We start from the raw sequence: 15,159 nt of genomic DNA, 5'->3' as shown, positions 1-15,159 counted from the left end.
AAATGATGGTCACCACTCATCAATCATAGTATCATAAAAAAAGACGCGTGCTAAAAAAACTCAGATAACCAAAAAAAAGTAGATAGATGGGCATGTAAACAGACACACCGAATTTAAAGATTTCAAAAATAATTGACAACTATATTAAATGTCGGTGTGCAGAAAAAAAATTGCTATTTTTATTTTTGTATTGTTTTCTGTATCTGCATTCAATACAAAGTTGTGAAATACTTTTAATATATTTAATTGTGGCTTTCCTGTTTTCATGCCGTGATTTTGGCCACTACCAGACCCCTCTGATACGACTTTTATGACGTGTACATCTGACTGCAATTAACAAACCGCATCATCTTAATGATTTCACCTTTCTGTTTTGAGACTTAGGGGAAAAAAATCATCATAAAACCAAGATGAACGCCACACACCGGCAGAATGTGAAGGAGTTCACTCTCCTTGGATTGGACACTTTCCCCACTCTGAGTATTTCCCTGTTCACTCTCCTGTTCATCGTCTACATATTAATACTGCTCGGCAATCTTCTCATCATGGTGACGGTGTATTTTGAGGCCCGTCTCCATTCCGCCATGTATTATTTCCTCAGCAGGTTATCTTTGGTAGATCTGTGCTACGCATCGGTGACCGTCCCCAAGATGCTGGTCGACTTTCTATCGCAGAGAAACACGGTCTCCCTCGGCGCCTGTATCACGCAGCTCTTCTTCTTACACTTCTTTGCAGGAACTGAGTGCATCCTCCTTACGGTTATGGCGTACGACCGCTACGTCGCCATATGCAACCCCCTACGTTATTCTAGTATTATGAACAAGACCATTTGTTACTGGCTCGAAGCTTTGTGTTGGGACATAAGCTTTTTCCACTCCATCATCCAGATAATATTAACCTGTCAACTCAAGTTCTGCGGCCCAAATAGAATCGACCATTTTTTCTGCGATATCAATCCCTTGTCTGTATTATCCTGCTCAGATATCTTCATCATTGAGATAGTATTTGTCGCAAACAGCGGCATGATAGCCGCACTGTGTTTCATCATCTTGCTCATCTCCTACATTGGAATTATCAACACCATAGTAAAGACCAGATCTGACGAAGGGACGGGCAAAGCCTTTTCAACATGTGCCTCCCATCTTATTGTGGTCACCTTCTTCTTCGGTCCTAGCATCTTCATCTACTTGAGGCCCTCTGTGTCTTATGCCGCTGATAAAATGGTGTCTATATTTTATACAGTGGTAACACCCTTATTAAATCCAATTATATATACTCTGAGAAACAAGGAAGTGAAAACCGCCATCAGGTCATTCTTGGGGAAGAAACTGTTCCGGAGAAATTGAATAAGTCTATTAAGATGTAAGATGTCTTCTTGTAAAATCACAATAAATAAGTAAAATATCTTAACCTGTGTGTCTTCTCTAGCTTGAGATTTGTCTTCTTATCATTTGGGACGGTCAAGGAAGGACCCAATGGTGGTTTTCCGGTTTTATGTAACAATGTCTTAAAGGGGTTGTCTAGTCTAGAAAACCCATTTTTAAATGCCCTATTTGGGCATTCTGCATTAATTAAAAGGGATCCCCCTTTCATGACCCTCATCTGAAGCCCTACAAGGACGAAGATTCACGTCTGATGAAGAGGTGAGGACATCGGTGCATTCGTCGCTCGCAGCTCAGCCTAACACACTGTTTAATATGGGAATACAAAAGCTTGTTGACAGAGTATTAAAAAGCAGGGAGATTATGTCGAAGACTTATGTATTTATCTTTTCTGAAAGTTGATTAAAATAAACTCTATAGCCAGAGTGCGGATAATTTACTCTGAGCCTAGCCTAGCTACTGTCTGGACTATTACAGTTACCCTTGTGATTGGACTCTGTAGAGACTTGGTACACGGTTTGGCCAGCTGCTACTCTACTACTGCGGTGCGGCCCAGAGGGTCCACATACCCACAGATCGTGACATTGACCAGGTTGGATTCAAGCCCAGGGCTTTAGAGGGGTTGTTTCAACAGAAACAAACCCCTTTCAGAACAGAGGTGCGCTTAGATAACCCCTGCACACAGCTGATATTGCCGAGTGTAGCTGTGGCCAGCCAGGCACTACCCCTGCAGTGGCCACTGAATAGGAAACGTAGTATTACATGGCCGCTATTGAGATGGTTTAAGTTCGCCACAACGGGAGCGGCTCTTACAGAGTGACTCTCCGCTTTGGCTCATAGAGGTGGGGTCCTGAGGGCATATGGACAGGGGTTGTCTTCATGACGAGGTAGTTACTTCATGTTCATTCCGCTAACCACTGAGTTTTAAAATGAACTAAAGTTGTAGAGTGAATAATGCTACTGGAAATAAGTGTTTTTCCAAACTATTTTTTTTGTTTTGGAAAGAGCTAATGCCATACGGGATAAGAGTCCATTTGGGATTTGTATCTGATCTTGTGGGATATTATTCTAAGACCAGACTCTTGAAATTAGCACCGAGGGAACGTTTCCCAAGCTGAAAGACCTATTACGAAGAGACTATGAATTTGGGAAAACTGCCTCTTCAAAAACCGATGTACAGTATGTTGTGTGAGGAAAAACACCAGAAGTTCAAATAATACGATCACTGGGAACACAGGTAAGGCAGAGCCAGTTCTTTCCATTATATCGCAGCGCTGGAATTTTTAGAATTTGGATACAGAAAATATTACCTAAAAACTGGATGATAATAAAAACGTATAAAAATATAAAATATACAAAAATATATTTTTCATTTTGCAACTGTAACTGATTTTTTATTCCATCATCAATACAGTGTTGGCATGATATAGCTGCGGTACTTCTCATGATTACTTTTGCACTTTAGGTCGGTTTCACACACGATTTCGGTGCTGTTTTTCACAGTTATTTTCTACACTTTTTTGGGGTGTCAAAAAATGCTGCAGCCAGATGTTAGTTTAAAGTCTATAGTGGAATATAAGAATGCCCACATACACAGAATTTTGGTGTGTATTATTTTTGGTCTTAGTGGCGTTTTTTATCAAAATACTCTAGATATGGCGGTTTTTTTTTTCCTGCCGTTTGACGCTTTTCTAAAGAACTTAAAGGGTGACTAAACATTTAAAAACGTTTGACTAGTCATTGTGACATGTCATAAGGTTTGATTGGTGGGGGTCCGGGCACTGAGACCCCCACTGATTGCTAAATCTAAGTGGCTGTAGCTCTTGGGTGAGCGCTGTGCCTCCTCGTTTCTCATCGCCTTTCCTTGAAAAGCCAAACGAGTGGTGTACAGACTCAAAGACTTTCTATTGAGCCCGTACACCGCTCCGAGGAAATCAGATCAAAAAAGAAGCGGCACAACGCTTAACCGAGCGCTACTGTCGCTTCATGTTAGCAATCGTTGGGGGTCTCCGTGCTCGGACCCCCACCGATCAAGACTTCTGACATGTCAAAAGTTTTTTATAAGTTTAGTTTCCAGGAATAAAGTCTATATAAAATGGGACTAAATAAAAAACAACACTAAAAACGCATGTAAAAAAACTGTTATTAAATAGGTGTGTGTGAAGGAGGCCTATGGGTATGTTCACACGGAGGAATTTTGTGGCGGATTCGGCCGCAAAATTCCACCTCCCATCCATTTCAATGGGAGTCGGACGCTTCAAAAAGAAGCACCCTGCTCGATCATCGGGCGGATTCTGCCCAAACCTTCCATTGCCTGGAATAGTTCCGCCGCTGTTTTTGCAGGGGGAACCCTGCACGCAAAATCTGCCGTGTGAACTAGCCCTTACGGTTAGGGCTTGTGCACACAGAAGAGCTATTTACACAGAGCCTATATGGTGGCACAACAAGTTCCTACGTCTCCGGATTATAGACCCATAAGCACCCCATGTGCCACTGTGCCGTGGTGCATCCATACAGCTCGGTATTATGAAATATTGTCCCTTTAGAGGAGGATGCTTCTGTAATGTGCCACCCGATGGAGCATGCCTACATATGAAATCAGAAGAATACAAAGGTACACTAGTGCCCCATAGACTTCTATGGATCCTGTAATTACGGCTTAACATAACTCCGAGCTTGTATGGAGTGATAATACGGCTGTGTGCATGAGGCGTAATGCGGCATCTCACATTGGTGTTGCATTGATTGATAGTGATGAGCAATTATATAGAGAAATGATGCACCACGGTCTTTTGAGAATTGGCATTATTGGATTGTTTATCGGGTCATTGTCTGTACGTGAATGGCCAAAATAAATGGGGTTGCCCAGGTTAGAAGTAGAAGTATCTTAAAAAAAAGACGCGTGCTAAAAAAACTCAGATAACCAAAAAAAAGTAGATAGATGGGCATGTAAACACACACCGCATTTAAAGATTTCAAAAATAATTGACAACTATATTAAATGTCGGTGTGCAGAAAAAAAAATTGCTGTTTTTATTTTTGTATTGTTTTCTGTATCTGCATTCAATACAAAGTTGTGAAATATTTTTGATATATTTAATTGTGGCTTTCCTGTTTTCATGCCGTGATTTTGGCCACTACCAGACCCCTCTGATACGACTTTTATGACGTGTATATCTGACTGCAATTAATAAACCGCATCATCTTAAAGATTTCACCTTTCTGTTTTGAGACTTAGGGGAAAAAAATCATCAGAAAACCAAGATGAATGCTACACACCGGCAGAATGTGAAGGAGTTCACTCTCCTTGGATTGGACACTTTCCCCACCCTGAGTATTGCCCTGTTCACTCTCCTGTTCATCGTCTACATATTAATACTGCTCGGCAATCTTCTCATCATGGTGACGGTGTATTTTGAGGCCCGTCTCCATTCCGCCATGTATTATTTCCTCAGCAGGTTATCTTTGGTAGATCTGTGCTACGCATCGGTGACTGTCCCCAAGATGCTGGTTGACTTTCTATCGCAGAGAAACACGGTCTCCCTCGGCGCCTGTATCACGCAGCTCTTCTTCTTACACTTCTTTGCAGGAACTGAGTGCATCCTCCTTACGGTTATGGCGTACGACCGCTATGTCGCCATATGCAACCCCCTACGTTATTCTAGTATTATGAACAAGACCATTTGTTACTGGCTCGAAGCTTTGTGTTGGGACATAAGCTTTTTCCACTCCATCATCCAGATAATATTAACCTGTCAACTCAAGTTCTGCGGCCCAAATAGAATCGACCATTTTTTCTGCGATATCAATCCCTTGTCTGTATTATCCTGCTCAGATATCTTCATCATTGAGATAGTATTTGTCGCAAACAGCGGCATGATATCCGCACTGTGTTTCATCGTCTTGCTCATCTCCTACATGGGAATTATCAACACCATAGTAAAGACCAGATCTGGCGAAGGGACGGGCAAAGCCTTTTCAACATGTGCCTCCCATCTTATTGTGGTCACCTTCTTCTTCGGTCCTGGCATCTTCATCTACTTGAGGCCCTCTGTGTCTTATGCCGCTGATAAAATGGTGTCGATATTTTATACAGTGGTAACACCCTTATTAAATCCAATTACATATACTCTGAGAAACAAGGAAGTGAAAACCGCCATCAGGTCATTCTTGGGGAAGAAACTGTTCCGGAGGAACTGAATAAGTCTAATAAGGCTGGGTTCATATCTGCGTTGGTGTGTTCCGTTGTTCTTGTCCGTCAGAGTAGCAGAACAAGGGAATGACGGAACCAATGGTTCCGTTGCACAATGGATACCACCGGTTGCCGACAGAACCCATTGACTTTAAAGGTTCCATCGGCTTTCCGTCCGGGTGTGTGTGAATTCACCGGACACAATAGCGCAGCATGCTGCGCTATTGTCTTGTCTCTGGTAAACTCTGGCAAAAGCTACCGGATCTGCGATTGAGGCCCCTAAAGGAACCTCCAACGCAGATGTGAACATAGTCTAAGATGCAAGATGTCTTCTTGTTTGTTAAATAAATAATAAAAAAAAATAATTAAATATCTTAACCTGTGTGTCTTGTTTAGGTTGGTATTTGTCTTACTTATCATTTGGGACGGTCAAGGAAGGACCCAATGGTGGTTTTCCCATTTTATGTAAATATGACTTAAAGGCATTGTCTAGTTTAGAAAACCCATTTTTTTTATATCAAACCAATTTTATTGATACGAACACAGAAATGAAATAACACAGTCACATTCACATTTCAATTTTCCAACATCGTATACAATAGTGACAACATATCAGGAAATCCCCAACTTCCCCCCTTTCCCCCTCCCCGCACGGCCCCCCACTATATCTCCGCCCTTTGTTTCTAGTACCATTCCTGGTCAGAGCACATTTCTCTTATCCAATTTCCCCACCACACCTTTTTGCTCCAGACTCTATCACCTCCAGTTCCTCAGACGACTCTCGCCCTTATTCTGCTTAGTTCAGGTGACAGCACCTCGGGAGAGGCCAACCATCTGCTCCATTGTTTCTCAAAATTTTTTTCCGTACCCCTTTTAGAAAATATCTTATGCTCCATCAGGATATTATAGTTCAACATTCCTACAATTTCCCTCATCCCTGGTGGCTCCGCATCCAGCCAGTGTTTAGCAATGCATTTCAGAAAACCCATTTTTAAATGCCCTATTTGGGCATTCTGCGTTACGTAAAAGGGATTCCCCTTTCATGACCCTCAGCTGTTGGCTAGGATCTCTTCCTCTGGGGGATGCGGCATGTCCATGCATTACACAAACAATCAATTGATTTTAAGAACAACATTGTAATGCTGCATTTCTCCAGTGGTGGCGCTGCAGGAAAATTGAACACTTGCTGTTGGGTTCTTTTACAGATTACAGCTGATCGCTGGAGGTCTCACCATCTTAACCTCAAGGGTAACAAAATAGTATTGTACAGTGTAGACAGCCCTTATGATGAATGTATTATTAAAGAGGATCTGCAGTGGGAACACAACCTTCCATGTCTGCATTCCCCACCTGACTGTAGACCATACTCAATACTTCTTTTATATATACTGTACTTACTTTTTGAACTGCTGCCTTGTCTGTGCTTTAAAAAAAAGCCTCCATCTTGAGTCTTAGATTTCTCCAGCTTTCTCTTCCTCTCTGCTTTGCTATCAATCCCATGATGCTTCAGCACAGCATCACATGACCAACTAAAGACCATACCATTTCTGCATGCTGGGGGACACTGTGATTATTATGCTCACTATATTCTCCTATATAAGCTGAGAAACCATAAGTACACAGACAGGGAGGCTGCGCTATATTCTTCTACATTATACCTGTGTGACAGGAACCTGTATAAGTATCAGTGGGAGCTGATGATAGAAGTTTCTTTCCCCCCTGTGAAAAAATGAATGGAAAATTTCTAGTAAACCAATTCATCCTGACCTACTTTTACACAGCTGTAGTTTGTCACAGTGTAGGCAACAGTAATCCATCTGGACTCCAGAAAAGGAGAGAGGTTTGTACTAGTGCTGTGTTCAGTGCATAGATGATTTCCCTACTTTGATATATAATAACAAACCCTCAGCTGTAAACTGGACTAAGACAGGTTTTCAGCCACTGAATGTAAACAAAAATGTTGAAAATAGTTAAGAACTGAAGTAAAATTTATCAGAAAGTAACATTTACTTAGATGGAGCTAAGCTGCAATACCAGACATAACCCATAGGCAAGAGTGGCGCTGTTTCTGGAAAAAAAAGCAGACTTCTATTTCTAACCTGGACAACCCCATTTATTTTGGCCATTCACGTACAGACAATGACATGATAAACAATCCAATGATGCCATTTCTCGAAAAGACCGTGGTGCAGATGATGATACTCATGCATCAAGAACTGTCGTTAGAGCCACATCCTCATTCAGATTATAATCATACAGGTAAAAGACGTCATTCTTCCTTACTACTTTGAAAAGTCGTAACCAGAAATGCTTCTGTTTGCACATACACAGAGACTTTGCAATTTCTTTCTTTTAGATGACGTTGCAAAGTAATTTTCTCAAACAATACGAAAATGTTACCCATACAATCATCGATAAGTAATCATTTATCTAAGAATGGTCATTTCGGATCATTTATCTGTCATCTGTTCATGTATGGCTGTAAAGCATCGGCCAGGCACTACATCTGGGTATACTCCCAGGATTAATCAGTCGACACCTGAGGCCAGACCTCTGAGACTGACACCTGCTCCCACCAATCAGGGTGGCAGGCTCAGGAGTGGGAGAGCCTATCGCGGCCTGGTCAGTCAGAGTTAGCTCCGCCCCCTGTCTATTTATACCTGCCGTTTTCTCTTCCTCCTTGCTTGTTATTCATCTTGGATTCCTGGCCCCACTGCTGCCTTGCTCCAGCCTGCTTCTGCCTTGCTTCAGTTCCGTTTATCCTGCGTTGCTCTGCCCCTGGCTTGCTTCTGCTCCGTGCTCCCGTTTGTATACTCCACTACTTCCTGATCCTACTGGCTCATTCACCGCTCCGTTTCCTCGCGGCGTTCCGTGGGCTACTGTATTCCCTTGCGTGTTCCCTGTTTGTCTCCCTTGCACTTAGACAGCGTAGGGACCGCCGCCAAGTTGTACCCCGTCGCCTAGGGCGGGTCGTTGCAAGTAGGCAGGGACAGGGCGGTGGGTAGATTAGGGCTCACTTGTTCCCTTCACCTCCTTCCTGCCATTACATAATAACAAGCCCTTACCTAGTCTACCATTTCTTCTACACTGACGCTATCATGGACCCCCTTGAGACCCTGACCCAGCAGATGCAGGGCCTCTCCCTACAGGTCCAGGCCCTGGCTCAGAGGGTCAATCAGTCTGACGCTGCCTTTGTAGTACCCCTCACCTCACCTTTAGAACCCAACCTCAAGTTACCTGACCGGTTCTCAGGGGACCGTAAGACTTTTCTCTCCTTCCGGGAGAGTTGCAGACTTTATTTCCGCCTAAGACCTCACTCCTCAGGTTCCGAGAACCAGCGGGTGGGTATCATTATATCCCGACTCCAGGAAGGGCCCCAAGAGTGGGCCTTCTCCTTGGCTCCTGACGCCCCTGAACTTTCCTCCGTTGATCGGTTTTTCTCTGCCCTCGGTCTCATTTACGACGAGACTGACAGGACTGCCTTAGCCGAGAGTCAGCTGGTGACCTTACGTCAGGGTGGGAGACCTGTTGAGGAATACTGTTCTGATTTTAGAAAGTGGTGCGTATCTTCTCGGTGGAACGACCCGGCCCTAAGGTGCCAGTTTAGGTTAGGATTATCTGACGCCCTGAAGGATCTGCTGGTTAGCTACCCCTCTTCTGACTCCCTAGACCAGGTTATGGCCCTAGCAGTACGACTTGACCGACGTCTCAGGGAACGTCAGCTTGAACGTGTCAATGTTTTCCCCTCTGACTGCCCTGCGATTCCCCCCGAGGTCCCGTCTCCTCGCTCTTCCACGGAGGACTCGGAGGTACCTATGCAACTCGGGGCCTCCATGTCCCCTCGACAACGTAGAGAGTTTCGCAGGAAGAATGGTCTCTGCTTCTATTGTGGGGACGACAAGCATCTATTGAACACCTGTCCCAGGCGCAAGAATAAGCAGCCGGAAAACTTCCGCGCCTAAGTGATCATCGGGGAGGTCACTTGGGCGCACAGGTATTTCCTATTAATACTAGACGCAATAAGATTTTGCTTCCCTTTCAGGTCTCGTTTGCTGGCCGGTCTGCCACTGGCAGTGCCTTCGTGGATTCGGGCTCATCTGCTAATATCATGTCTGTGGAATTTGCTATGTCTCTAAAAATGCCTTTTATTGATTTACCTTATCCTATCCCGGTAGTGGGTATCGACTCCACTCCTCTTGCTAATGGTTATTTTACTCAGCATACTCCTGTTTTTGAACTCCATGTTGGCTCCATGCATTTGGAGCAGTGCTCTGTACTGGTGATGCAGGGATTATCGTCCGATCTGGTATTAGGTCTTCCCTGGTTGCAGCTGCATAATCCCACGTTTGATTGGAATACTGGGGATCTCACCAAATGGGGTAGTGATTGCCTGATGTCATGTCTTTCGGTTAACTCTATTTCTCCCCGGGAGGAGGTAAACTCGCTTCCTGAGTTTGTTCAGGACTTCGCTGATGTGTTTTCTAAGGAGGCCTCCGAGGTGTTGCCCCCTCATAGAGACTACGATTGCGCCATCGATTTGGTGCCTGGTGCCAAGCTTCCTAAGGGGAGGATATTTAATCTTTCATGTCCTGAACGTAAAGCTATGAGGGAGTATATCCAAGAATGCCTGGCCAAGGGTTTCATTCGCCCCTCGACTTCTCCTGTAGGTGCTGGCTTCTTTTTCGTGGGGAAGAAGGATGGTGGTCTTAGGCCGTGCATTGATTATCGGAACTTGAATAAGGTCACAGTAAGGAACCAGTATCCCCTTCCTTTGATTCCGGATCTTTTTAATCAGGTTCAGGGGGCCCAATGGTTCTCTAAGTTCGATCTACGGGGGGCATATAACCTTATCCGCATCAAAGAGGGGGATGAGTGGAAAACTGCGTTCAACACGCCCGAAGGTCATTTCGAATACCTAGTCATGCCCTTTGGGTTGTGTAATGCCCCTGCCGTCTTCCAGAATTTTATTAATGAAATTCGGAGAGATTACCTGGGTAATTTTCTTGTAGTGTACCTTGATGACATACTGGTGTTTTCCAAGGACTGGTCCTCGCACGTGGAGCATGTCAGGAAGGTCCTCCAGGTCCTTCGGGAAAATAATCTGTTTGCGAAGACCGAAAAATGTGTGTTTGGGGTACAGGAGATACCATTTTTAGGTCAAATCCTCACTCCTCATGAATTCCGCATGGACCCTGCCAAGGTTCAGGCTGTGGCGGAATGGGTCCAACCTGCCTCCCTGAAGGCGCTACAGTGTTTTTTGGGGTTCGCTAACTATTACAGGAGATTTATTGCCAACTTCTCGGTCGTCGCTAAGCCTCTTACGGACCTCACTCGCAAGGGTGCTGATGTCCTCCATTGGCCCCCTGAGGCCGTCCAGGCTTTTGAGGCCCTCAAGAAGTGCTTTATCTCGGCCCCCGTGCTGGTTCAGCCCAACCAAAGGGAGCCATTTATTGTGGAGGTTGACGCGTCCGAGGTGGGAGTGGGGGCCGTCTTGTCCCAGGGTACCAGCTCCCTCACCCATCTCCGCCCCTGTGCTTACTTCTCTAGGAAGTTTTCGCCCACGGAGTGTAACTATGATATTGGCAACCGCGAACTTTTAGCCATTAAATGGGCTTTTGAAGAGTGGCGTCACTTCTTGGAGGGGGCCAGACACCAGGTAACGGTCCTTACTGACCACAAGAATCTGGTTTTCCTAGAATCTGCCCGGAGGCTTAATCCTAGACAAGCTCGTTGGGCACTGTTCTTTACCAGATTTAATTTCTTGGTTACCTACAGGGCTGGGTCCAAAAATATTAAGGCTGATGCACTGTCACGTAGTTTCATGGCTAATCCTCCTTCTGAGAAGGATCCTGCTTGTATTTTACCCCCTGGTATAATTGTTTCTGCCACTGATTCTGACTTAGCCTCTGACATCGCGGCTGATCAAGGTTCAGCTCCCGGGAACCTCCCTGGGGACAAACTGTTTGTCCCCCTGCAATACCGGCTAAGGGTACTCAGGGAAAACCATGACTCCGCTCTATCTGGTCATCCTGGCATCTTGGGTACCAAACTCCTCATTACCAGAAACTATTGGTGGCCTGGGTTGCCTAAAGACGTTAGGGCTTACGTCGCCGCTTGTGAGGTCTGTGCTAGGTCCAAGACCCCTAGGTCCCGACCTGCGGGCTTACTACGTTCCTTGCCCATTCCCCAGAGACCTTGGACCCATATCTCCATGGATTTTATCACCGATTTGCCTCCATCTCAGGGCAAGTCGGTGGTGTGGGTGGTAGTAGACCGCTTCAGCAAGATGTGCTACTTTGTGCCCCTTAAGAAACTACCTAACGCCAAAACGTTAGCTTCTTTGTTTGTGAAACACATTCTGCGTCTCCACGGGGCCCCGGTCAATATAGTTTCGGACAGAGGGGTACAATTTGTTTCCTTATTTTGGAGAGCTTTTTGTAAAAAGTTGGAGATTGATCTATCCTTCTCCTCCGCCTTCCATCCCGAAACTAATGGCCAAACGGAAAGGACTAACCAATCCCTGGAACAATATTTAAGGTGTTTCATTTCTGACTGTCAATTTGATTGGGTCTCATTCCTTCCCCTCGCCGAATTTTCCCTGAATAACCGGGTCAGTAACTCGTCAGGGGTCTCCCCGTTTTTCTGTAATTTCGGGTTTAATCCTAGGTTCTCCTCCGTTTCCCCTGGTTGTTCCAATAATCCCGAGGTAGAGGACGTTCATCGGGAACTGTGCACAGTCTGGGCCCAGGTTCAGAAGAAGCTAGAGGCGTCCCAGAGCGTACAAAAGATTCAGGCTGATTGTAGACGTTCTGCTAACCCCCGGTTTGTCGTTGGGGATCTGGTGTGGTTGTCGTCAAGGAACTTGCGCCTTAAGGTCCCGTCCAGGAAGTTTGCTCCCCGATTTATTGGACCTTATAAGGTCATTGAAGTCCTCAACCCTGTATCCTTCCGTCTGGAGCTGCCCCCATCCTTTCGCATACACGACGTCTTCCATGCCTCGCTCCTGAAACGCTGCTCCCCGTCCTGGTCCCCCTCGAGGAAACCTCCTGTTCCCGTTCTCACCCCTGAGGGGGTGGAATTCGAGGTGGCCAAGATTGTGGACAGTAGGATGATCCAGGGCTCCCTCCAGTACCTGGTCCATTGGAGAGGATACGGACCGGAGGAGAGGACTTGGGTACCTGCTCGAGATGTTCACGCTGGGGTATTGATAAGGAGGTTCCACCTTCTCTTCCCCACTAAACCGGGTCCTCTTAGTAAGGGTCCGGTGGCCCCTCATAAAAGGGGGAGTACTGTAAAGGATCGGCCAGGCACTACGTCTGGGTATACTCCCAGGATTAATCAGTCGACACCTGAGGCCAGACCTCTGAGACTGACACCTGCTCCCACCAATCAGGGTGGCAGGCTCAGGAGTGGGAGAGCCTATCGCGGCCTGGTCAGAGTTAGCCCCGCCCCCTGTCCATTTATACCTGCCGTTTTCTCTTCCTCCTTGCTTGTTATTCATCTTGGATTCCTGGCCCCACTGCTGCCTTGCTCCAGCCTGCTTCTGCCTTGCTTCAGTTCCGTTTATCCTGCGTTGCTCTGCCCCTGGCTTGCTTCTGCTCCGTGCTCCCGTTTGTATACTCCACTACTTCCTGATCCTACTGGCTCATTCACCGCTCCGTTTCCTCGCGGCGTTCCGTGGGCTACTGTATTCCCTTGCGTGTTCCCTGTTTGTCTCCCTTGCACTTAGACAGCGTAGGGACCGCCGCCAAGTTGTACCCCGTCGCCTAGGGCGGGTCGTTGCAAGTAGGCAGGGACAGGGCGGTGGGTAGATTAGGGCTCACTTGTTCCCTTCACCTCTTTCCTGCCATTACAATGGCCTGCTTAAAGGGGTTCTCCGCTTTGAACAATCCCTACATGTTTGAAGGGTCCTTTGACAATACACTCACAAAGTGTCCCCTGTTAGTACCTCTAGTGATGTGGAAAACCTGGCAGTAAATGCTTCATTTCCCTGCAGTGACACCACAGGAAAAATTAAGCATTACACAGTGCCCATACAAATCAATGTGTTGTCTGTGTAATACAGGACAGGACGGGTCCTCCAGAGTAAGAGACGCTCTTTGTAACCGCTCTCCACTCTGGCCAAGAGATGAGGATCCTGAACCAAGGACCCCCCTGTATTAGCTCACAATTCTATAATAGGGTGTATGAAAATGGGTTTTCTAAACTGGACAACTTCTTTAAGAACCAATCAAAGAAGTATTCTGGCCTAAAACATATACACTGGATAGGTGATAAATGTTAGATTAGTGGAGGTCCGACCACTGGGACTCCACCGATTGCTAGAAAATGGTACCCCGATCTCCCCAAGATGCATAAAGCATGGCATTGAGGCGTTTGAATGAAATAGCGGATGAATATGCGCACTGCCACCCCATGCCAAGTCCATGGGACTGACGGAAACAGCCAAGACTTTGAAAAGAGAGGGAGAGGTGATAGGTATGATCGTTGGGGGTCCGGCCACAGGGACCCCCACCAATGACAAGAACAGTGGACCCCCATTGACACGTCTATGGTAGGGAGATCAGTGGCTGTGCATATATGCGCTGCTGCTAAATACAACTCTATGGGAGGTATAGAAAGTGGTGTCAGAGCATTCGGCTGTCTCTGTATCTCCTATACTTGTAAGGCTGGATTCACACGAGCACATTACGTCCGTAATGGACAGAACATATTTCGGCCGCAAGTCCCGGACCGAACACAGTGCAGGGAGCCGGGCTCCTAGCATCATAGTTATGTACGACGCTAGGAGTCCCTGCCTCGCTGCCGGACAACTGTCCCGTACTTTAATCATGTTTTCAGTACGGGACAGTAGTTCCACGGAGAGGCAGGGACTCCTAGCGTTGTACATAAGTATGATGCTAGGAGCCCGGCTCCCTGCACTGTGTTCGGTCCGGGAGTTGCGGCCGAAAAACGTTCCGTCCATTACAGATGTAACATGCTCTTGTGAACCCAGCCTCAAGACGCATTAGCGCTCCGTAGATTTCAAAACCGCAGGAAGGGACGAGGGTCCCAGTGGTGGGATTCTCACCGATCTAACATTTATTACTTTTCCTGTGGAGGGGTGATAAATGTTTTGGCATTATTTGGGCAATTTTCTTCTATCTTCTCTAAAGTAGCTTGAAAGGTGGGATAATAAAGAAAAATAGCAATTTCCTAATATTCCACCAATCAGAATTACTCAAGCGTAATCTACAAGCGCACAGATGGAAAAAAAAAACTGTCAGAAAAATAGAATGCTACTACCCCTAATGAGAGCAATTACAATATTATTAATATTACGTTATGGAATTGCTATGTGTGTACAAACCTCCCACCTAACATTTTTGGCATATGGACTGTACTATCCAATGATGCATCATTTTACAGCGCGGAGAACAATATATGCAAATAACAACCTCTAGAGAGCGCTGGCGCCATTTTCCTTATGTATTTATTCCAATGGTTGTCTACGGAAAGATGGCGGCTTAGTATGATGCCGTTCTCTCTTCATTCCCGTATTCTGTTTAGCTGATCGTTGCGCCTACGTTCCACACACTAGAGCGA

The 15,159-nt window shown here is 45.8% G+C and overlaps 2 protein-coding genes across 2 annotated transcripts; both read left to right on the top strand.

The window, feature by feature from the left end:
* Nucleotides 1-393: 393 nt before the first annotated feature.
* LOC142661893 (olfactory receptor 4Q3-like) lies at nucleotides 394-1,346 on the top strand. Its single transcript, XM_075839571.1, has one exon. It carries the CDS (start codon nucleotides 411-413, stop codon nucleotides 1,344-1,346), a length of 936 nt encoding a protein of 311 aa, XP_075695686.1. The 5' UTR covers nucleotides 394-410.
* Nucleotides 1,347-2,543: 1,197 nt separating this feature from the next.
* On the top strand, nucleotides 2,544-5,582 carry LOC142661892 (olfactory receptor 4Q3-like). The gene is made up of 2 exons (XM_075839570.1): nucleotides 2,544-2,619; nucleotides 4,615-5,582. The coding sequence occupies exon 2, from the start codon at nucleotides 4,647-4,649 to the stop codon at nucleotides 5,580-5,582; it is 936 nt and encodes a 311-aa protein (XP_075695685.1). The 5' UTR covers nucleotides 2,544-2,619; nucleotides 4,615-4,646.
* The last annotated feature ends 9,577 nt before the right edge of the window (nucleotides 5,583-15,159 follow it).

The sequence above is a fragment of the Rhinoderma darwinii genome, chromosome 10 (assembly GCF_050947455.1).
Source record: "Rhinoderma darwinii isolate aRhiDar2 chromosome 10, aRhiDar2.hap1, whole genome shotgun sequence".
In the NCBI taxonomy this organism is placed as follows: Eukaryota; Metazoa; Chordata; class Amphibia; order Anura; family Rhinodermatidae; genus Rhinoderma; species Rhinoderma darwinii.
This window is presented reverse-complemented; position numbering and strand designations above follow the sequence as displayed.

What these genes read in the sequence shown, in the direction of transcription:
- LOC142661893 (XM_075839571.1), top strand. Translation starts at nt 411, where the DNA reads ATGAACGCCACACACCGGCAGAATGTGAAGGAGTTCACTCTCCTTGGA.
- LOC142661892 (XM_075839570.1), top strand. Translation starts at nt 4,647, where the DNA reads ATGAATGCTACACACCGGCAGAATGTGAAGGAGTTCACTCTCCTTGGA.